We start from the raw sequence: 24,550 nt of genomic DNA on the forward strand, positions 1-24,550 counted from the left end.
AAAATAGTTTTCCTCTCGGCGTGAAGTTTACCTTTAAATAAATAACTTACGCAAACTATTTTCATAATCTTGAAACCTTTTGGTATTAATATAGAATGAAATAAGAAGACCAGAAAGTTAATTCTTGTTTACAGTTTATTTATTTATTATAGTTAATAATTAAATTTAAAGTGAATTCTTGTTTACATTGCATGGTTTGTTTTTGTTCTTGTTGTCGTTTTTTGGCCTAAGGTGAAATTTGTTTTTTTTTTTTTTGGTTTTGTTTATTATTGTTTAATATTTATATTTAATTTAACTTTAAGACTAGATGATGCAAATGCCAATCTATTATATAGCGTGTGTGTCAAGTGTGTATGTGTGGGTGATGGTGTGTCTGATTGTGTGTATAACATACATACAAGTAACTCTGCATAATTCGTATATATAGTAAATATATATTTATAAATATATATGTATATAAGACGTATTTATAGCTATGAGTACGTGCAGAAACGTTAAATGCGGTACCTCCCCTGGCTAATGGGGGTACCGAAAAAACTGTTTTTATTTCAATCGAAGAGCTTTCGTTTTGCATTTTTCTTGTTTTAGTTTTACGCTTAATAATGTTAATTGAACTATTTATAAAGACGACAAAATTTCATTTAAAACTTAGTTAAAAGAAAAAGAATACAATTTTCAAAACGTTTTCCATCAATTATCATTATGCTATGCGAAGACGTATTTGAATTGTTTTTATACACAAAACTAAATAAATAATATACATTTATATATATATTTGACTCGTTATTTGTTGACTAGAATTGTTCATTTCATTTCATTTTTTTTTTTTTTTTTTTTGTATATAGACTCGATCCATATACAAATAACTCGAAGGGGAAGAGAACATAACGAATAATCAAATGAGAATTGCTTTTGTTTAATTTCCATATTCATTTTTTTAACTTTTTCTTTAGCAACACCTTTCAGGTACTTATAAAATATTTTCGTTTATGCGTCGTGAATGTCGAGTATTTAGATGAGTAATCGTACATAATAATAATCATATCAAAAAATGTATTAATACTATGCATGTGTGTGTGTTGGGTTGTGTGTGTGTGTGCAATCAAGCATTTACATTGCGTGAAAGATGCTTGGAGATCATCAATATACATATATATATATATTCTATAATTCCAGTTCCAAATTTGTATCTATTGCTCTATTTAAATAGTAAGCATCGTCGTCAACCAATTTCCAACACTACCAGTTTCATTAACAGCTCGATCATAATGGCATTTATTGCTCCATTATATCATCGTCCTGGAGTTCGTATATATATTCGATAGTTCCAGTCCCAGAGCTGTTTCCACTGGTAGTGCCCAGCTGCTTCTATTGCTCCATTATAATAGTATCCTCGGCCTTCACATTACCGGAGTTGATTGCCTCCATGGCCTTGCTCAACAACGTCGCATCTTTCAGACTAACAACCTGTACCAGCTGCGGCTCCTGGCCAGGTCCTCCCTGGATCATCATCTGATGCATGCCTGGCGAAACCGTAATCGTTTCCAATTGATCGCCATTTTCCACCTGATCAAACGGAATGAAAGATACAAGAAATTTAGTTTCGGATGTTCAAATTAAATACGATTATCATTAAAAATTTGTCATTAAGATGTTCCATTGGAGTTTAAATAAAAAAAGCGTGTACTTACAGAAAATGAGGCATAATAAATATTTAGAAATGATATAACAGATCGCTAGACCTTTAAATAAATAGCTGTGTTGCTAAAAAGACGAAAATTATAAATTATGTTAAATATATAAATATAAAATATATTTTTAAATGATCGCTGGACCACTAAATAAATAGCTCTGCTGCTAAAAAGAGGAAAATCATAAAATCAAAAGTCAAAATTATAAAATCACAACAACAAAAGATTTATTCAATAGTTTTGTTTGTTTTCCTTTTTTCATTAAGTTTTTTTTGTTTGTTTTCGCTTCATTGCATTGTTTACACGTAAAATTTGCTCTAAAACAACTAGAATTATAATAATAATAAACATAATCAGTAATAAAAACATTAAACACAATAATAATAATAATAATATTTGTAATCAACATAAAATAATTGTATGCACTTAAATTTCTGGCCACACGACTTTCGACAATATTCACAATTCATTATTTGTTTTTTTTTTTTTTGGTTATTTTGAACTAGTTCCAATGGCAAATGTGGGCGGTTTTTTGTTTGGTTTGTTTGTTTGTATGTTTTATGTTAATTTACTTGCTACATTTTGAATGCAAATTGGCTACGTTGGACGAGTTTAACAAGATGACTATATGATTTGCTTTACCTTCTAATCTATATACTATAGACCCTTTAGAGCTGTTCCGACTTTCAATCTCGCCATAATTATATTAAAATTGGAGCGAAATTGCTTTACAGAACAGCCTTAAAGAATGTTACATACATATATATTCATTTTTTTCTTATAACTTCTTTCCCTGTGTGCTAAGGCATCAACTTAAAAATTTAAAATTCAATTAAACTACATCAATTAATTGCATAACATATTCCATAGATTGCACAAAAAAAAAATTTTTTAAATTGCCTTTTTTTTCAACAAATAAATAAAAATCGAAATCAAAATAAGACGAAATTATAATCAAAATGAAATAGTTTTTAAGATTGCTGCTTGTTAAACTAAATACGTTAATATTTGGCTTGTGTTTCATTGTTTAACTAAGTTAATTTTTTTTTCGATAATATTGTTGATTGAAATCAAGTGTAAAATTAAAATTATGATTAACAAACTAAACACTAAGAAATTCCATAATAAATGTTTTGTTTTCGCTTTGACGTTTTTAGGAACATGACAAATTTGATTTGATTTACGCGTTTTGGCTTCAATTATCAACAAATTATTATGATTAATTTTTGATTTATCTTTTTTGGTTTTACGCTCAGTTTAAATTCAAGTTAAGGTGGGGGAAAGGGGGTTGTGTGTTTGGTGCAAGGCAAGGGGAGATTTGTTAGTAATTTTTTTTTAAATATTTAATTTGTTGTTAAGTTATCTTTTTGGTTTTTGTTTGTTGGCATTCACATTCCTTTGTGTGTGTGTATATGTATATGTACAGCAATGTATGGCAAGTGTGTGTGTGTGTTTGTGTGTGTGTGTGTGGGTGTTTGCTTGCAGCGCCGCTTTGACTAGATTAGTTAGTTGCAATTGATATAGCATTAACATTGGGAGCCTTAAGAACTGTCGATGTGTGCTGAGAAGGGGTGGGGCAAGAGGTGTGTGTGGCTTGTGGCAATGTGGCATGGGCTTGGCAAGTGTCGGTTACAGTGTTCTTTACTCCAAATGCTCCAGCTTAATGGTTTTTGCTGGCAGCTGCAGCTGCGCATTTGTTAAACTCGCGCTGTCGACGCAGCGTATGGCAGCAGAGGCAGCGCTGCCTGCAGCATCAGTGGCAGCAGCACTGCTCTTGCCACACGACAACTTGTTATTGTTGTTGTTAGTGCTGTTGCCACTTGTCTGCCTGCGACGCTTTTGCGCTGTTGCCGACCGACTGCGACGATGCTGCGCAGTCGACGTCGCTGCTGGCGCTGCCACAACAATGGGCAGCGGCATTTTAATGTTGTTGTTGTTGTTATTGTTGTTAGTAAGCATGCTATTGTTATTGTTGTTGCTAGCGAGATTAAAGCTTGAGCTGGCATTGTTGCCACTTGCTGCCGCTGCAGCTGCCCAATAGAGGCGTGTGCCCGGCGGCGCTTGCAACGTGATGGCAGCCGGTTGAGTTGCCGCTGCAGCAGCAGCAGCTGTTGTCGTTGTTGCTGCTGCTGCTGCTGCAGTGCGTCTGCCCAACATGCCACTGGCATTGACTACAGAAATGCCAAGCAACGATGTATTGCCACTACTATTACTACTACTACTACTACTACTACTATTGATGTTGTGTGTGTTGTTGTTGTTGCTGCTGCTGCCGCGTGTTGCATTGCTGTTGCTGTGGCTGTTGTTGCTATCTACCTGCATAGGGGCCAAGCACACGGTGCCATCGCTGTTATGAATCTGTTGCATGTTCGCCATCACGGATTGATACATGGAAACGGGCACCGAAATCACATTGCTCACGGACACGGGATAACCTACGGAAAAAACGAAAGGGAGAAGAGCAGATTTATTATTTAATTTCGTTTAAAAAATATAAAAAATACATTTACAGATAAAATCCCAACTTTGTAGAATTTAGCAACTCATAACAAATTCAATTACAACTATGAATCAACTGATAAATATACATTTAATTCAAATTTCAAATCTAATATGAAACTTCATTACAATTATAAATATAAATTACATTAAATTGGAATTTAGCAGCTCTCAAAACTCATTTATACATATTCTGTTTCGCTATTAAATCAATCTACATATTTAATTCGAAATCTAAAAAAAAAGAGTATATAGTTTTTGCTGTTCTTTTACCTTGTCCATCCTCGGTGGTAATAAAGATTTGACCGTCTTGTGCTTCGGTTAGATCTACCGTCATATTCTCATGGCCATTCACATCAGTGAGACTTTGTACCGTTTGTATGGTGGCGCCACCTTCTCCTTGATGCAGCTGCAACAACAAAACGAAGTTAATTAATATAGTAAAATTACACTAATTTTTCAAATATTATCTTAAATAATTTCATTTAAAAAGACTTGTGAGATTTCAGAAATTGTAACTTTAGGTTAAGTAAAGATATCCGAATTTAATTAGAATTTCAAATAGTATTTGAATGTTTCTCATTCACTCTTTTGTTTGACTTACCGTTGCCACGCCCTGGACTTGGGCGGTTGTGCCATCCGGCAGTGTGATGATGGGATTATTGGGATCCACCTGGATGAGGGATACAGTGCCATCTGCATTCTGCGATAGCACGGTCTGTGTGGTGTACTGTTAAATAGAATGATAAGCGAATGTTAATTAACATACAAAGTCAATTGAATAAATGCTACAAAACTCAACAGAAAAACAACAAAAATATATAGAAATAATAAAAATTAAGAAAATTGCCATAATAATAATAGTCAAAAAAAAAAAAAAAAGCAAAACAACAAAACAAGAGAATGCAAGAAAAATCAGAGTTAAAGTAAAATATATGCATGCAATAAAAAAAATAATAAACTTGTGCATAATTGTTGTATTAATTGTTGCTCTTGCTGTTGTTGTTGTTGTTGTTGCTGCGAGTTGTTTGTATGTATATGTGTGTTGTTGTTGTGCGTGTGTATTTACATGTGTGGGATTTGTTGAGAACGCATGAAATGAAAACCATATATAAAAGCTGCTGCAAACGAGAAGACAAAAATATAACAACAATAACAAAATAATAAAAAAAATGGAAACAATTGCAAAATATAAAACGTATATATATATAATTGCATTAGATTAAATAAAACATCGTGTTAAACTTATATTCATAAACAATATTCAAAAATAATCATAAAGTGCTGTTAACATGGTAAATTATATTATAAAAAACATAACCTTAAAAAAACGAGTAACAGTCATATTGAACAAAAGTCAAAAAACAATCAAAAATTCGAGTAAAAAGTAGTAAACAATTTGCAATTTAATCACAGAGCATTTGTAGACAATAAGCACGAGTTGCCAAAGTTAAAGCTATAAGTAATATCTTTGAGATTTATATATATTTAACAGACTCTATCAAATTTTTGCTGATAGGATTCCCTAAATTGTGCTGATAATATGTTGGGATATGATGACAAATGCATCCTCTAGAGTGGGAAATATGGATCGAAATCAGTTCTATAAAAGGCTGTTGATTTGATAATATTAATATCTATTGGTATCTTAATCTTTTGCTAGTGACTCTATCTTAAACTGTTGATAATATAAATAAAAACACTGTGTGGAAATGCATTCATAAGAGTGGGAAATATTAATTTAAATCAAAGAAAATAAAGGGCGTGCTTTATCAGATAAATATCTGCATCTCAATATGTTTCTTTACCTCTATTTCTCTAACTAAGAAAACTAAGTGGCAAATATGGACTGATAGATCAATATCTCGATCTCAATAATTATATTTAATTGTATCTGTAACTGCAATATTTGTATCTCTAACTCATAGCTCTCTGTAATCAGTTTGACTTTCACAACTCGCGCATATTGTTTACAAAAAAATAAATGCACTGTGTTGTTGTGGCATCCACAGTGGTGGCATGTGGCGCAATTGCAGCATTGTTGTGTTTAGATATTTAACTAGCTTGGTTTTAGTTACAAGTTCTGAGAGATTAGTACGAACATCAACGTCGCTGAGCGTTATGGGCTCGATGCAAACTTGGGCATTGGCGATCTGTTGGGCGGTGACTGTTTGGGCAGCATTCGATTGTTGTTGTTGTTGTTGCTGCTGCTGTTGTTGTTGTTGTTGCTGTTGTTGTGCGACTGCTGCAGCTGCTGCTGATGCGCTTACAGCTGCTGCTGTCGTTGACACCGCCGTTGCTGTTGCTGTGCCACTCGCCGTTGTCAATTGTATGGTCTGCGGTTGACCTTGACTCACAGCCTGTATGTGCACCGTGTTGCTGCCACTTGTTGTCTGATGATGCTGCTGATGATGTTGCTGTTGATGATGATGTTGCTGTTGCTGTTGTTGCTGTTGATGGTGCTGCTGTTGTTGTTGTTGCTGTGGTGCTGGCGCCTGACATATCTCAATCTTTGTGGATGCCGGCAATGTTGCTGTGGTTGTCACATGTTGATTGTTCGTGCTCTGAATTATTGTTGGTGCCGGCGTATTCGTTTGGGCCGTGTGTGTGGTGATCACTGTACCGGCGCTGTTGATCTTCACCACATTCACCTGTTGTGGCTGCATTTATCATTGTTTCAGTTGTATGTGTGTGTGTGTGTGTTAGTTCAATGTGTGTGTGCGGGTGTGTGTGTGTTAATTGTTATTTTAGAAAAGTAATGAAAATGTTTGTGAGTATGTGGATATAATAATTATGCATGGGGAAACCCAAAGTCAGGAGTTACTAATGCCAGGGCTGGGCAGCAAGTAAGCCCTACAATAACAATAACAGCAACATCAACAAATTTATTTTATTGTTGTGTTCAGCGCCTCGACTCGAAGCAGCAGCTTTGCTGTGACTTTCTGCTGTTGTTGTTACAGTTACTGCTGGCTGCCCACCGATGCTAACTTATGGTATTGCCACCACTGTAAAGTTCTACTCACTTGACTGTGACTGTGACTGTTGGTGGTGGTCACTGCCGGCGTCACCGTTTGCACTGTCTGTATGGTGGGCGTATTCGATAGCTGCTCCATATCCTCATCCTCATCGCCCGACTGTGAGATTAGCGCATTCACCTTATCCTCATCATCCGCAAATGTGGGCAACAAATCCTCGCGTCCATGATATTTATAACAATTGATCACAATCTTGCGCAGTGCATGTGTCCAGCTGATCTGTTTGGAGGCAGGGAGGACACAGAGAGAGAGAGAGAGAGAGAGAGAGAGAGAGATAGAGTGGGATTAGTAAGGGATTCGAAATGTTGGGGCGACTGTTGAACACCCACCCCACCCACCTTCTGCTTGTCATCCTCGGAGCGTGCATCCATGCGTACATTCGCCCACGGCAATTCCTTGGGCCACCATGGCGGTCGCGTTGATTCTCTGCCCCAACCGGGTTTACCCCGACCCGTTGAATACTTCAACATGAGCGGTATGAACGCTCGCAGCTGAGCTTGTGTCATTTTCTCGACGGGTGTGGGAATACCATCGATAACCAGGCCGGGTAACTCGAATAGCGATGGATCCTCCTGCGGTGGCGGCGGCGCCTGTTGTGCCAACGCATTGTCCAGTTCATCCATCACAATATTCTTCAGATTCCGTAGGACATCCTCCAATGGTTTCGCCCCAAACACTTTGTAGCTGGTATTTGGTTTGCCCGGCGTTGCCACCAGCACCACCGCCTGTTTACCCACCCTACCGGTGAACTCATAGATGATGCCACGCAATTTACGCAATAGGCGATTCTGTTGTCGCTTTCGCACCGATGGATTCGTTTCAAAGCAATGCGGACGTTTCCGTTTCTTTGAGCTGGCAATGGCGGCTGCCGCTGCCACGCCCACTGGACCAGCGGCTGCCAGCTGATGGGCGACATCATCATTGACAGCTATTGTATTGAGATCACCATCGTATAGGCTACCATCGCTGCTTATCAACTCATCATCCTCATCATCCGTTGCCAGACTTTGGATATCATCATCGAGCATTTCGATTTTATATGTTGTTCCATTGCTCTGCCCACCAGATGAGGATTGTCCCTGTGTCCCGCTGCTTGTTGTTGTTATTGTGGTCACATTTAAGCCACCGCTGCCGGAACTATTGCTCCCACCACCGCCGCCGCCGCCGACGGCATTGACGACAGTCGCATTTCCGCTGATGCCGCTGCTGACAACAACATTGCCTCCTCCACTTCTTTGGCTGCCGGCCGGCGCCACAACCAGCCGATAGCTTGTGGTTGCCAGCTTGATAGCTTGATGACTGCTGCGGTCACTCTGTCACAACTGTTGGCAGTGCTGCTGCTGCTGCTCCAAGTGGTGCTGGTGCAGGAGTTGGTGCTGGTGCAGGAGTTGGTGCTGGTGCTGGTGTCGTTGGCTGTGGACTGTGACTGCGAATTCTTCTTCTTTTGCTACGTGCAACTTTAATTATCCTAAGGGAGCTGCGGAAATAAAGAGAAAGAAACGAATTTCATTATTTAATTTTTGTATACATTAAAAATCATAATCAGCTATAAGAGTTTTAAGATTTAAAAAGATCAAAACCCCGAAAAAAGTGATCTAGACTCTAGAGGATTGAAAAAAACTAATACACCCTTTATTTGAGTGGCGCATCTTAAAAAAAAAAACATTTTCTCCAATACATTTTGTTATTCGGTAAAAAGTTTTATTTTTAAATGTATACTTAAAAACAATTTTAATTATTAATATTTAAATTTTTATATAAAAATCATTTAATATTGAAAGTTATAGTTATTTTTGGTAAATAAATATTGAAAATAAAAGTAATTTTTTAATATTTATTTAAAAATGAAATATAAATGCGTTAAGTGCCATTTTTAACTCAATGTTTAGTTTTCATGTAAATCACTAAATATACAATTAGCACCACCAAAAATATTAAATATTTCATTTGAATTATTCACAAAGTTTTCATCACTAATTTCCAAAATTTTGCATTGAATAGTTAATTGATTTCATGTACTTGATTCTTAGTCGTTATTGGCTCCTCTAGCTTTTTCAAGTTTTCTATATTCTTCAATTTAATTAAGCTACATTTTTGAAGAATATTTACAAATTAAATTTAAATGAAATTATATCAAATACTTTTTGAGATATGACTGTATATAACTCTTGAACCGGTTCAAAAAAGGCAAATATAAAACAACAAACTAATAAGAGGAGGTCGGAGAAAGAAGAGAGTGAAGGACTGTAAAAGCGCGAAAGAAAGAGTTAGATAACAATGCAAAGCAAATGTATTGTTGTCTTTATCTGTAAATTCTCTAGCCTGTTTCTAAGCTTGTGACGCGGAGTGTTCTCAAAAACAAAACGTCAACGACAATTAAAAAAAATTTATTACTGATAAGCGTTGAATGAATCAGGTCAAAAGCGCGCATGCGCAACATTCGAGAACAACAACAACAACAACAATGAGTAGAACAACACAATAAGCTCCATATACATATATAATGAATAAGTACAACAACAACAACAAAAACAATTTCGTGTGTTATAACAACACACATACAGAGGGAAAAGTCGCTGATTAGCAACGCCATCGTCGCCATATAAACAAATGAATACGTATGTATGTACGTACACAAGTACACGATATACAGTAGACACCTCTGGTTAATGAACCAACATGCTAAACAATTGTATTTCAATTCAATATCAATATCAAAATACAGTGCTCACTTGGTAAATGATATGTCTGTTAATTATGAATTGTTCATTGATTCAATATCTTTGAATTTGCTTGCCAAAGAACTTTAAAATTTGCTGAGTATACAGTGCAGTTTTTTTGTTAGCGAATATACACTGTAGTTGTGTCTCGAATTACAACTCAGACAATACTATATGTACCTGATTGCAAGATTCATTTACACAATAAAAAAACATTAATTTGCTTCACGAAAGTTAAAATTAATTAGTTACGTTTAACGAAGTTGTACTGTTATAAAAATCTGTTGTACACTGAGGAGTCAAATTATTGGCATAGCAAGTAATTTTCACTCTACTACAGTTCCTTGACCTTGAAGTGTTTTAAAGGGATTTTTAACTATTGAATATTTTAAATTCAATTTATTTATCTTCAAAAAATATTATATGCATTTATGAAATTAAGAAAACGAAAAAGATAAAGTATTCGGTACAACTTTTAAACTTAAAAAATAATTTATGTTGGACGATGATAATTAATATTTAGTTGCAAGCGTCGGTTTCAGTACTGACTTTCTAAAAATTGTTACATAGTGCTGCAAAAGTATTTAAGTTTTCTTCAAATTTGCTTAAAAGTATACTTGGGAGTTACAGACTTGTGACTAAAAAAGTTCATAAATTGCATTTCGTTTGAGTATCGAAAAAAAAACTTTAAAACCATTAAATATTCAAGTTTTCCTCCCTTAAGATCAGTTTACAAATATATCCCTCTCTCTCTCTTTCACTTTACAGTTGCTTTCTTTTTCAACTGAAACTTTTATACAGTTTGTCAAGAAATTGTTTCTTATTGTATTTTATTGTTTAATTTTTTTTTCGAAAAACAAAAGCTATAATAAAATAAAAAAAAGTGATTTTTTTTTGTGAAATAAAATGTGTGAATATATTGTTTTGGTTTTTGGTCAAAAGACTTATTTGATATACTTTATGTTAATCAATATTTGTGTAAAGTTTGAACAAATTTAAAGTTTCGACTGCGCCGACTCAGCAGTTTAAACTGCAATTTCTACCGCCCCCCGCCCCCACAAATGCAGCCGGGTACGCTGCACGTGCGCAAAGTGTTATATTATTTTATTTGCTCACTTTTTGGCTTAAATTTTTTTTTGCACACAATTACATTTAAATATTTGTAAATATAAACAATTTAATAATTTGCTTGCCTTTTGCTTTATATTTTTTTAACGCACCTTTTTCACAAACACAGCACAAAAAAAACAACAATTTTAATTCCTCTGTTTTTGTTGAAACCGAAAGTTGAAATTGAAATTGAAACGCTTTAGAGCGCGTAGAAAGAATGTGATTACAAGAGTTGCACACGGTTGAAGAGTTTATTGTTATTGTTTTGCTGGCAGCAGTTGTTGTATCTTTGGTCTGGCTGCTGCTTCTGCTTCAGCTTCGGCTGCTGCCTCTGCTGCTGTTGCTGCTGCTGCTCTGCTGTGTTGGTGGCTTTTCCGCCTGCCCAGTTGAAGTTCTATTTGCGTTTGCGACAGCGACGACGCGACACGACAATAATAACAAAATAATAAAGACAGCAAGAACAACAACTAAAAAAAAAAACAATGCCAAAGAAGAGCAGCAGATAGATAGATAGATAGATAGATAGAGCAAACGCGACGCGAACAACGAGCAGAGAGCTGAGCACTGAGTACTGAGCACTGAGAACTGAGAGCTGAGAGCAGAGGCGACCACACTGCGCCAAACCACCCCACGGATTGACGGCGCGCCGTGTGCATGCATTTTCATTTTCGACGCGACGCGACGTCAACGCGACGCAGGCGGCGGCGTCGACGCAGTTAAAAATCAATACTGCGCCCATGCGTCGACGTTGTTGTCGTCGTCGTTGTTGTTGCGACCCGACGCGTGAGATGGCAGCAGAGCACCGTGCTAACAAGTGCAAGTGCGACAGAGATGGCCATACTGCCAACACACACATATATTGTTGTTGGAGCGAGCGAACAACTACAAAATATAATCAAAAATAAAAGCCCTTGCTTTTGTGTATTCTCCTTTTCACCCGTTTTGTCGCAAACAACAAAAATATGCAACCTCAGCAGGCAGTCGAAAGCTTTCAGCAAAAGCTGCTCTTGGCAGGTCAAAAGCTGTCACTTGCATGCGTGCCCAGCCTAAAACGCCTCCTTCTTTAAAAGCGTAACAGAGACAAATATACTATACACATACACATATTGTATAGTAGAGTATACACATTTATACATATGTATATACATGTATGTGCATACGTGCGTCTGTTTACATGCGAGACGAGACGTCAGCAAAAAAAAAAGGGGCTGCGCAGCTACCCCCAAAAGCGAATCAGAAACATCCCCCACGCAAGCACTGCAGCAACAGCAGCAGCAGCAGAAGTTGAAGCTGACGCAGCAGTCGCCGTCGCAGCAGCAGCAGCAGCAGCAACAACAACAATAACAACAACAACAGCGCACGCAAACGCATTGCGCTTGGGCAATAATCATCAAGTTTTTACATTGCCGTCATATAACATGGGCCATATGGCTACGCATGCACTGCTCGCACCACCCACCACCAGCACCACCATTAACAACATCCCCACTACCACCACCACCACCAGCAGCAGCAGCAGCAGCAGCAGCAGCAGCATAATCAGCACCACCACCATTCAGCAGAATTAGAACAACCCTCTAGACACAGGAGCAATGCGGGGTTGTTGCTTAGGTAAGCTCGTTTCACTTGCGCGTGCCAGACAGACAGTTATGCTACAGTGGTGGACAGACAACGTGTGCCACCTCATCTAAATATTTTGTACCAATTTTTGTACCGAAATGCTCCGTTCTCAAACAAAAAATGTACCCACTTTTCATACTCACTTATTACGATCTTTTTATTTTCTCTTAAATTTGGATCAATTTCAGGTACGCCCGAAACATCTATTTCAGTTTCGTCTTTTGAATTAGAGGCCAAACCATGACCAAAATGACATTTTGTTTAAAATTTGGTTCACTTCTGACAGACTTAAATAAGTTAATAATTATTTTGTACTCTGTTTGAACTATGCATGTTTTTCTGGCCGCCAGTGTATGCTGATTTACATGATATTGCTGTTGTTGTTTTTGGGTGGTGCGTGCGCAATGTTCACATAGCTTGCTGGGGGCCTCACGTGTTTGTGTGTGTGTGTTGAAACTGCGCAAAGTTTGGTTAAACGCGCTGAGAAGCATGCTACAAGGTTTGTTGGTGTCATGTCAGTTACAGATGCACACACACACACACACGCACACAGGCACGTGAGTGTGCCCAACAATGCGTGAAGGCGACCATTTGAAATGCGCCAGCGCCAATTTCCAGTTGCATTTTTTATTTTTACTATAAATTTGATCCGTTCGAATAAACAATTGTTGTTTAATGAGCGACAGAGAGAAAGAGAGAGAGAGTGAGATGGGGTGAGACTGCATTTGCACATGTGATATGGCCGACAGCCAGACATATAAAAAGAATTGCATTCATTTTCTTGTCAGTGCTAATACTTATATTAGGGGTATTCCGAAAACAGATTATGAAGAGATTTTGATGGTATTTAAACAAATTTAAATCAGTTGCAGGAACGACACACTGATTAAATTTTGATTTTGTGTATATAATATAAAGGCGCGAAAACACAAAACTACAACTTATTTCCCAAGACTATAATAATAGTTTACTTGCAGAACAGTTGAGGTACTATAATACTTGAGGTGAAATTCATTATCAGTCTTCCTTATCCTATTGTTGTGTTTGAGATTATTTTCCCTTTGTCCTTTTTTTCTATCATATCCATCTGGGACATCTGTCGTATTTTTTCTGCATTAAATATATAGATATTGAAATCTCAGCAGAATATAAACACCAAGTACGCCCAATTGATAATTTTATCGAAGTCCCCCTTAGAGCTGATTATTTGCAAATTTTTAGTTTGACCAGATTTTTGTATGGATCAGCTGCTAAATTTAATTTGAATCTAATTTTAATATGTTATCGGAATACCCCTATTATGGTTATATGTGCATTAAAATGTGAGGGTCACACTTGGCGCCTGCGCTTCGGTCACACTTGCTATGCATTTATTTATTATCGCCCATGGCTATTTTTATTACAATTTCAAAAGAGAGCAACCAGAGAAGAAGACAAAGAGAGAGACAAAGAAAATAAAATACAAAAGCGGTTTCGTTGTTCTAGTTGTTGTTGTTGTTGCTTACAGTGAGCTGCGCTGTTTGCGAACATGCACACACACTTATGTAGGTACATAAAGTAAGTGCATGCGCCCGCCGCCTAGAATTTATTCTAAATACAAACACATTCACGCACACACACACACACACATGCATGCAGGCAGCTCTCCCACTGCGTCAGCGCACTCACTCACTCACTCACACACACACACACACACACACACACACACACACACACACACACACACAGGCAGACAGACATCCATCGCTGCGCTCCACATTATAAATAATCAATAGCTATTGTTTTTCAGGCTTCCCTCTCGCTCTCATGAGCGAGCTTTTACGCTCTCACTGAGGGAGCGCTCGCTCTCTCTCTCTTTCTCTCTGTGCGGCCATGCGACGTTTTGTATTTGACGCAACGTCTACAAATACAACAATAAGACGATAATGTCGAATATGTCAAAAAAGAATGTAAAAGAAACAGCAGCAGCAACAAAAGTAAAGTTACGCATGCGGCGGCCGTGGCTTCCCCCACCCACATACACCCTCTCCGTAACGTACAGAAAGTCAACGCATGCCCTGTTTCATATTTATTTTTTAATTCTTTAACAGAACATTAAACAAAATGAAACGGTAAAACGAAAACACAGAATTACGAAAAAAAAAGTCCAATTGGAACTGTACTCGTTCAACTAAGAAATTTCGAGTCAACCCCCACCCATAAACTAAAAACAAAAAAAAAGCTTGTACATATTTGAAGTACAATGGTGTCTCGTTCAATGTGCACAGTGGAAGCTTATGGCGGGCTGCTGTGTGTATCTGCCCTTATTTCAAGGGTGGGCTCTACCAACCCCCATGTACACACATACATACATATATGCACCCGCATTTTGAGGCGAAAAAAATTCGAATTGGAATTCGTACTTGGAATTGGAATAGCAAAACGAAACGAAGCAAAAAGCAAAGAAAACAAACGAAACGAAAAGAAGGAAAGACAGAAGATGAAAATAGCCAAGCAAATCATGTATTACGCATACGCCATGTATGCTCATTTATATGATTTTGCTCTTGTTGCATTTTCCATGATACGGGTATTTTTTAAGATGTAAGAAAAATACACAAATTAAACACAAAAAAAATGTTGCGCAGGGAACGGCGCATGTTTGAATTACGGACACTCGCAGTAGAAGTTAATTTTATATGGCCAAAGCGCCGCTGCCGATGGTGGCCAAAAAGCAACAACAATAACAGTGGCTCACAGCTAATTTCCGCCAATAGTCTTACATATTTTAAATGAATTTATCTTTTAATGGGAAACAGAACAAATTAAAATTTGACCGCTGATTTGATAAATATTGAAATTTATATTTAACTACATTGTAGTGGGTCAAATAAGCTGTCAGTCACTGTATATACTTGTGTACAAACAATTGCATGTGTGTGTGTATGTAACGTTAGGATACCCAAAGGCTCAAATTGATTATCTAACAAAAGTTACACACACACACACACCTACATTTGTGTGTATATGGCGACGCCATTTTGTTTGACTGCGCCTGATGAATTCAATTAAATATTACACAGAGATTTCAGCTAAATAGCTGAGACAGCACATACGAATAATTTCTGTAGCATTCAAAAAATAATTGTTTTTGTTTTGTTGCTGCTCAATTGGATTGGATTTTGCGTAAAAAACTTTTTGCTTACTGCGGCTGTCTGCTCTAAAACTTTTGCGTTGCCCTGCGCGTGCACACACACACATGCAGCCACTGTATGTATGTATACAAGATGCATATAGCTACATATGTATTAGTGGCTGGCGCGGAGCAGGCCCAGTGTGAGATTGCAGTGGAAAATCGAAAATTCTTCACGGCTGCGTCGCGTTTACACAGTCACACAGACACATGTCTTCATTATTGTGTAAATACATTTATATATGAATATACAACTATGCCTACGTATGTATGTATGTTTGTACGCACCTGCGTGTAAAATGTATGCTTGATTTGCTGCTGGCTCCACAACATCCAAATGTTTTAGCTACTGTCGCTTTTTTCTATTGATAACACACGCAAACATTTGCATATGTGTGTATGGTGGTGTGGTATCGTATGTATGTATTAATTATGTACATGTATATACACACACACACGCACACATTCAGAGATTGGCGAACTGACAACAAAAAAATATACACACACGCGCGTTAGGAGTCGCGTTCTCGACGCCGCCGCCAACGTTGTGTTGTTGTGGGGATTTAGCTTATGGGTCGCGGCTGCCGCTGCGTCGTCCAGATTTATTATCACAGCGGCATTTTACATTTGCGCACTGCTGTTTCTTCGTTTCTTTTCGTGTTATTATTTTTATCTGCTTCTTTAATTATATTTAGTTCTTGCTCCCTAGAGCAACACTGGTGTGGTAGCACTGTTTTGGCCCAAAAGGCTGCCACCCAGAAACATTTTTCGATCTGGCAAGCCGTACCATTTTAGGTCAAATGTCAAGATAATGTACTTTTTTTAAATTTAAAAGCTAGAACTTTTAAATTTTTACAAAATTTTTGTTAAAATTTTGACGATTGTTGTCTCGGTCCGGCCGGTTCTAAAAAAGTTTGCAAACATATAAGCTATATTGCATCGCAATTTCAGCTATTCCTCGGACTCTATTCAGCCAGATACAGCAATTTTTTCCTCTAAAAAGCTGGCAACGCTGTTAGGGAAGGCGCCATGCTGTTAAATTACAGGGTTGCAACTAAAAGTTGACAGAGCGCGTAATTTGAATTTAATACTTTTGCTTGTTGGTTTCCTGTTGTATTTTGAATTGTTATTGTAAAAAGGCTTTCAGTTGTTTTACAATCACACGTAAGCCCTTCACAAGGCAGCTAGCAATATCGTATTGAAAAGCAGCTAAGCGCGCCAAATGAAAGACTCACATGCATTGCGCTTGCACAAAAAAAAAAAAAAAAAAATATAAAACACTTTATCACTCGAACAAAAAGCGTTTCCATAGCTATTGTAGCACTGCTGCTGCTGTGGCGACAAACTGATGTTAACTGCTGCCAGCTGAGACGATGCGGCGGCTTTATAAAACGCTCCCGGAGCAGCTTGCGGCTGCCACACACACATACATTTACAAATATACATTCACTTTGATATATGCGTAGATTAGGATAGTGCCTGATAAATATATAAAATGCTAAGCAACACAAATGTTTCTACGAAAATTCTTTACTCAACCCGCACACAACCAAAAACAACAATAACAAACATAATAATAATTTTTTTCTTCAATTTCGTTTTCGTTTTTTTTTTAAATCTTTGGTTTCCATATTTTCTTATCGCGTCGGGAGTCACCCACACCACAAGGTTGCAAACCGCCACCAATGGCAACATCCATGCCAATCCATAACATACATATAAGTCTATATAGAAATTATATATATGCAAATATACAGTTAGTTTAGTAATTGTTTTGATAAAATAGACAATGAAGAACTATAATAAACTAGTAAAAAAAATTTTAAAAAATGTCTCTTTTTTTTTTTTAATTTAATTTTAGGAATTTTTTTTCTTGCTAAATCACTTGTTAAGTTGCTTACTTACGTTGTGGTTCTAAAAAAGTTCAGTTGCATTCAAAATTTTATTTTTTATATATTTAAAACATATTATTATTTATAATATTAAATAAATTTTATTATTAATAATAATATTATTGTTTTTTTTTTAAATATTAATATTATTATTAATATTTGAATTTCTTCTGTTTCTTTTCAGATTTAAATTCGTGTTAGGGTTCTGTTTCTGTTACTGGAACTTATCAGCAAAACGTCACAGCTTCCTTGCCGCGACTTTATCGAAATCGTTTTTTATGTGTGTGTGTGACCGTTATAATATTGTGTAGTTGAGCATGAGGGTACGGTCCCCTATAATCCATATATTTATGTATTATGATACATACTTATTTCCATGATAAAATTAGCTGGAGCATAGCCACAAACTTAAGTTCAACTGTAGTACGAGTTTTCCCTGGTATTCAATCTGATAACGTTATGAGTAAGAACCGTCTCGCAGATGGATTGACCAGACCGCTCTTACAATTTTATATGCAATTCCAATTTGAACTACAAAAACTCGAACGATTTTTATGAGATTCTGATTTGATCGAAATAAAGAACTATAACAAGGGAGAGAGACAGAAAAAGAGAGGGTGTTCCACTTCGAGATTCCAGGAAACATCTCGCAGATAATTAAACAATTATTTGCACTCACATTTACACATTTCATATTATGTTATATGAAATTTAAGAAAATTATAGTTACTCTTTAGAATAAGTTTCTTTTATATGGAAAGTAGTTTCTTGAGAAATTTTGTTGTTTATGGCTTAATAGCAATGAAAATTTAATGAGTCGGGTGAAATATATATTTGGCACAATTCATGTTCTATTCTCTTTTAATTGTGTTTGTAAATTATTCTTAACCATTTACCATTTAACGAGATAGTTAATTTTTGTTTATGGTATAAGGGGATTATCATGTTAAAGTTGGTACATCTAGTTTTTTCGAATATAAACTCTGAGATACACACTCGAACATTGCTAAAGAAGATTATATATACACTTTATATACTTTTATTCTTAAATTTGAATAAATTTATATTATTTCCGGCTACTGGCTTCTTTTTTTTAAAAAAAATGTAGTATCGCGTATAACTAGCGAAAGATTTTTAGAGCTGACATTCAGTAAAGAAGTTTTTAGCACCAACAAATTTTTAATTATCTTAGAAAGTGGTCATTATGTTAAAATCGAGTTGTATTGAGTATCCACGAAACTTTTTGATTGTCACTTTAGGGGCTCCATCCAGAAAAATAGTTTCTAACACAAAAGTAAAACTTGTTAATTTGTTTATAAAGTTGTCATTTAGTTCAATTCTGGTTTTAATAACGAAGGAAACTTGTTCTTTTTTTACTTTTAGGGTTGTCATCCAGCATGGTTGCTTTTCTTACAAGAAAAAAACTTTTTAATTTTGTTATAGAGTAGTGATTTATAAAATATCGGTTGTTGGTAACGAAGAGAAAATGTTTTAAATTCCACTCTAGGGCTGCCATCCAGCATAGTATTTTATACACAAAAAAAAATTTTTTTTTGCTACAGATTTGTTATTTAACTAAAATTTTTCATTCTAGGGTTGCCATTTAACAACTATAAAAAAATGCTATCTACGTTGAATTCTTGTCTGATTTCAACTGTAGAGATGCCATTCAACAAACAAGTTAAATTCACAATAAAAAATATATTTTATTTTGTTGTAGGGTTGCCATATTTAAAGTTAGGCGCCGGTTATTGTTTGTTGGATGTGATTAGTTGTGGCGCCACAAGTTATCTGCTTGCCTCGAGCATAATTTCTCAGCTTATATGCAAAGTTCTCTCAACCCAAGCCCGAGTCACGACACGTGCTCGCCCCTCTTGGTGCATTATCTCCATTTGAAGTGTATCTATAACCAATCACACATGCATGCCACCCAGTAGGTGGCGGGATTACGATTGAGCTGCAGGCTGTAGGGGTTGCTTGCGAGGGGTGCTGTGTATGGAGTTACTTTGGCGCAACAGCAACAACGAGTACAGTCTAGAGAAACCGAATATTATAGACCCTGCACTCACTCTGTACCCTATACATAACAAATTATCTAATCGCAATGCATTTTTCAGAACTATGTTGTTGGCTGTATAAATTTAATTTTATCCAAAATTGTTATCGACTAATTTTCAAGACAAAAATTCATAGTGTTGAGAGCCTAGATTTGAAAAAAAAGAAAAAACTTATTTTATTTATATATTTCTTTGGTGTATTCTTTTCTCTAAGTTGAATAATCAGTATAATATACCATTTGTTTTATCAGTATACTATATGTACACATTAAATTCAGTGGCTCTAGCATTTGTAGTATCTGAGATGCAGATGGACGGACATGGCCATATCGGCGACTGATGTTGATCAAAAATAACATATATATGTATATATACAGTGTTTGCCACGCCTTCTTCTATCTGTTATGCACACTTTAGTTTGTTGTTATACTCAATATACCCATTGTAAATTTTTGAGTACAGAACAACAACAAGAGGCATAACAACAAGGATAACGGCAACAACAATAACAAAATAAATAACAACAACAACAATAATACACATTGCCGGCCGGCGCGTTATGCAAATGTTGCTTTTATTGTGTTTGTTTTTGTTTTCTTATTTTTTTTTGATTGCGATTTAATAACGCGGCGTTGAATTGCGTTGCATATTTTCAGGCTGTCTCCATAAATGGCGGCACAACAATAACAATAACAATAACAATGACACCGACGACAAACACAACAACAATTACAAATTAGTGCGACGCGTAACGGGTTGAAAGTTGAGCTCCGTGCCGCTTGCTGGTCAGATTACAATGACAACGATGACGATGATGGGACGTTTTTGGGGTCGAAGGCGCCGCGAATCCGCTTACAACATTTTTCGGATATCGGTTTCGATTTCGGCTCCTACTTCAGACAGATGGCCATGGCCCCATGGGTATTACACACACAAATACAAACAAATACAGACAGACAGGCAGACCGACGGAAAGACAGTTATACTTGGACTGTTTAAATTGTGTAGCGACCCAGCGACCCAATAACCGAGGCTCGTAGTAAGTGTATGCTTAGCAGCTGTAACTGTAGCACGAGGCATGTTGTAAGCAGCAAACGTGAGTACTACGTGCCACACACACACATACACACACACACACACACACTCATACAAAGTGGCATGTATATATTGCTCATACGCAACGTGAACACGTTTTGCGCCTGCGTCTGTTTTGAAAGACATTGTCCTGTTTGCTAACTGACTGCCTTAACAATCTTCGAGTTATATGCACTTTGTCAATAATGCTGTCTTTATCTATTTTATTCTGCAACTTAGCTCTATAAATTCAACAAGTAAGCTACATTAACTTATTGTCACTATTGCCAATCTCTTTACAATCTTAAGCCTAACTTTTAGTTGTCAAGTGCATATAATAAAATTGAGCAAAAAATGTACTTAAATAAATTATTGACTATGAATTTTGCATAAATTAAAAATTATTTTTGTTTTGTGTAAATAATTTTGTTTAAAACTTTTATAATTTTAAAAACGCTAAAAATTTTATTTCCTTTTTTTTATTATTTAATTGTTTAACTATAACTTTGACCAATTTATGAGAATGTATTAATTATTTATAATCCCGCTCTCTCTCTCTTTTTTTTTGAAGTCGTTTAAAATTGGCGTTTTTTCATTTAAGTATTTTTGGAGCCAAAAATTTACTATATATATATTTTTTAGATTTTATTTTATTCTGACTCTCATCTTTTCTTTTGTGTGTATAGTGTAATTGTTGTTCGTCTATGGCCTCTGCACCATTGAGTTTAACCTTGAGCTTGGTCCTTTTGCACATTTTACGCTTATTTGTTTGGCCTTGTGCTCGTGTTTGTTATTGTCGTGTAACTGCGGCACACATACACACACACACACACCCACCGTTTGGTGGCCATTATTATTGATTATTCTTTTTTTGCCGCTTGCCACACCCCTTTTTGTGTTATCAGCAACATTGCAAAGAAAATAACTAAGTATGTAAACAGACTTATGAAAATATAAATATGTAGTAAAAAGTTCATACATACATACACATTTGTGTATATGTGTTGCTATGTAAAATAAATACATTTGGAGTCGTAACGGTTTTATGTAAACATTAATAAATCGCAAAGCATCGCAGGCTGCGTGCTATAGCAAGCAGCTGATGGAGCAAACGGCAAAGTAAAGTTTCGTAGCAAGCAGTTTCAGTAAGCAGATGCGATTATGCAAAGCAAGCAGTCGAAAAGCAGCATAAAGCAGTTGAATTTTGTGTCTACATCTCATCGCTCATAACTCGAATCCATAAATGTTATCTATAATATTATTTAGTTTGAAAATATTTCCAGTTTCACTTCAATACAAACTTTGTGCAGTCACAGCAGTCTACCTGTGTCCATGAATACGCTTTCCCAAAGCTATGACATTTAGCTTTCTGTCAGTAATTTAAATGATCATTCTTGAGGAAATACTAATGCTATTCTCATATTCTCAAGATTCTAAATAAGCAAACACAATGTATTCATTTTTTTTTATTGTTTTGCTCTTTATTAATTACATTTATAATTATAAATATATATTTATTTTTATGAATATATATATATATATATATGTATGTGTATATTTGTGTATGCATATGTATTGCCGCATGTGTATGCATATGTATTGCCGCATTTTGTGTATGTTTTTGTATACACATATGTATGCATGTATTTATGTATATACTCGTATATATGTATAATCTTAAGATACCAAGCTGAATTGTGGTTTTATTTGGGAACAGCTGATTATACATACAATAATTAAAATTACTCGTACACAAATTGTTAACTTTGGAACAAGGGAAAACAATGAAGCCGCGGAGACAACGATCAAATAAGGTATACATATGTATGTATATTTTTTAAAATGGACACATCAGTATGTTCGTTATTTATCTATTATTGGAGGAGCTAATGACAATTACGAGTTATATATGTATATGTATACATATATATTTATGTATATATAAATATTTCTCATTTTATTATTATATTTGGTTAAATACACATCAATAAAATGTCATTTCGAAATTGCAGCGGAGTGAGTATACAGCGGACACAACCTTAAGCTCCAGGTTAAAGTACAGATCTAGGTAAGAGTATATATACCACATCTGTATAAGTATGTATATATATAGTAGCATGAAAGTTCGAGAAGGCGATACAATAAGTAATTGAAGGACCCAATTGTCGAAAAGTATTTGGTATTTGCCTTAATATAGCGATATCTGTTAGCGCTCTAGTCAATTCGATGTGACCTTTCTTAATATTTCTTCTCTTCTCTTCTCCTTTTTATTTCCTTTTTTTTAATAAAACGTTTTTGTTAATTAGCGCACTGTGAACTGATATGAGGGTTATTGAGTTTATTACGGCATTTATTATTAAATAATATTGTTTAAATTTTAATAACTTTAAAATATTTTCAAATTCAATTTAAATGCACTCTAGGAATTCCTTATTTCTATTTTCATTAGCTGCTTAGATAATTAAGCGATCTGGCAGCTCTTAATCATGGCTAGTTAAGTTGGCTGCGCTTCTCCATTTCGTGAAATAATACAACTGTCGCTAAGTTTCTACAGCAAACATAACTCTGAGAGAGAACGATATATATGTATAGAAAAAGAGGGAGTGAGAAAAAACTAGTTCTCAGCCACAATGCGCTGCCTAACTAAATAAATCACAAAAATTGCATAATAATTTGTCATGGTTTTAGGTTTTTTTATTTATCATAATGATAATTTAATAAATTCATTTTTCTAATTACACTCAATACACAAAACATGGACTTTCGTTAAGTTGTCAATGCTGTTGTTGTTGTCCCCATTTTTTGTAATACCCTGTACCCATTGCAAATGAATCCTAGCGATCTCAGGGACTATAGGCGCTGGATATTTTAAAATTATTATATTGGATAGCAATTTCTTGTTGAAAGGATAAAGTCTCGGTTTTAATTGTTATTATAAGTTTTTTTTTGTCTTTTTGCGTCCTAAATGTTTCAGATAATAGTAAGGTACATAGAAACTGCAGTTATATGAGTAGATGGGCAATATTGGACGTGGTACAGGGTAATTAATCACTTTTCTGAAATTATTTGTTTATATTTTATTTATTAATTTGCATTTTTTATCTCGTTAAATAGATTAATGTACTTATATAATGTTTGTATACACATAAAATGTCACATGAATAGGCGCTAACTTCATAATAATTCGATTTGATTTTAGTAATTACATAAATTCACTTAGTTTTCGTGTTTTTTTTCTCTTTATTTTATTATATCGATATATTAAATTGAATCAAGTTTTTACTTGTGCTTGCTTTGCGTTTTATTTCTTTTTTATTCAATTTCTTTTCTTTTACTTTTAATGTAATTTGTTTTTTTATATTATGTAAATATAACATTCTACACTCTCAAATAATAACCACTTGAGCCTTCTCTTGAATTCGGTATTTGTTATTGTGCAACATATTTGCAATAGATACTGCATTATAAATATATATTCGCTTGATTCTTTGACCTCTTATGACTCCATCAAGACAATATTTGCGCTCTACATTCAATGTAGTAAACATTAACATTTGTCAATAAAATACATAATTAGCATATTTATATTGAGCTCTGAAGTTTGCTGGTATTACGCAGCATTGCCCCATTTTATCGCTTTGCATTAAAAAAGAGATGTTGAAGTCGATCTGTGCAATACG

The 24,550-nt window shown here is 35.5% G+C and overlaps 1 protein-coding gene and 1 long non-coding RNA gene across 4 annotated transcripts; both read right to left on the minus strand.

Annotated features, from left to right (window-relative positions):
• Nucleotides 1-817: 817 nt before the first annotated feature.
• On the minus strand, nt 818-8,537 carry LOC117794058 (DNA-binding protein Ewg). 3 transcript variants are annotated; one of them, XM_034634518.1, is made up of 7 exons: nt 7,564-8,537; nt 7,214-7,444; nt 6,293-6,850; nt 4,795-4,920; nt 4,464-4,599; nt 4,008-4,126; nt 818-1,566 (listed from the first exon to the last, which is right to left on the minus strand). In XM_034634518.1, the coding sequence occupies exons 1-7, from the start codon at nt 8,251-8,253 to the stop codon at nt 1,369-1,371; spliced, it is 2,058 nt and encodes a 685-aa protein (XP_034490409.1). In that variant the 5' UTR covers nt 8,254-8,537; the 3' UTR covers nt 818-1,368. The 3 variants fall into 3 exon arrangements, with proteins under 3 accessions (XP_034490409.1, XP_034490410.1, XP_034490408.1); XM_034634519.1 differs by lacking the exon at nt 818-1,566 and having other exon boundaries at nt 2,073-4,126; nt 7,564-8,536; XM_034634517.1 differs by lacking the exons at nt 818-1,566; nt 6,293-6,850 and having other exon boundaries at nt 2,073-4,126; nt 7,564-8,377.
• A 130-nt stretch (nt 8,538-8,667) lies between these two features.
• LOC117794065 lies at nt 8,668-16,618 on the minus strand. The gene is made up of 2 exons (XR_004618351.1): nt 16,136-16,618; nt 8,668-8,702 (listed from the first exon to the last, which is right to left on the minus strand). It is a non-coding gene; the product is annotated as an uncharacterized LOC117794065 (long non-coding RNA).
• Between the last annotated feature and the right edge of the window lie 7,932 nt (nt 16,619-24,550).

Source organism: Drosophila innubila, chromosome X (genome assembly GCF_004354385.1).
Source record: "Drosophila innubila isolate TH190305 chromosome X, UK_Dinn_1.0, whole genome shotgun sequence".
NCBI lineage: Eukaryota > Metazoa > Arthropoda > Insecta > Diptera > Drosophilidae > Drosophila > Drosophila innubila.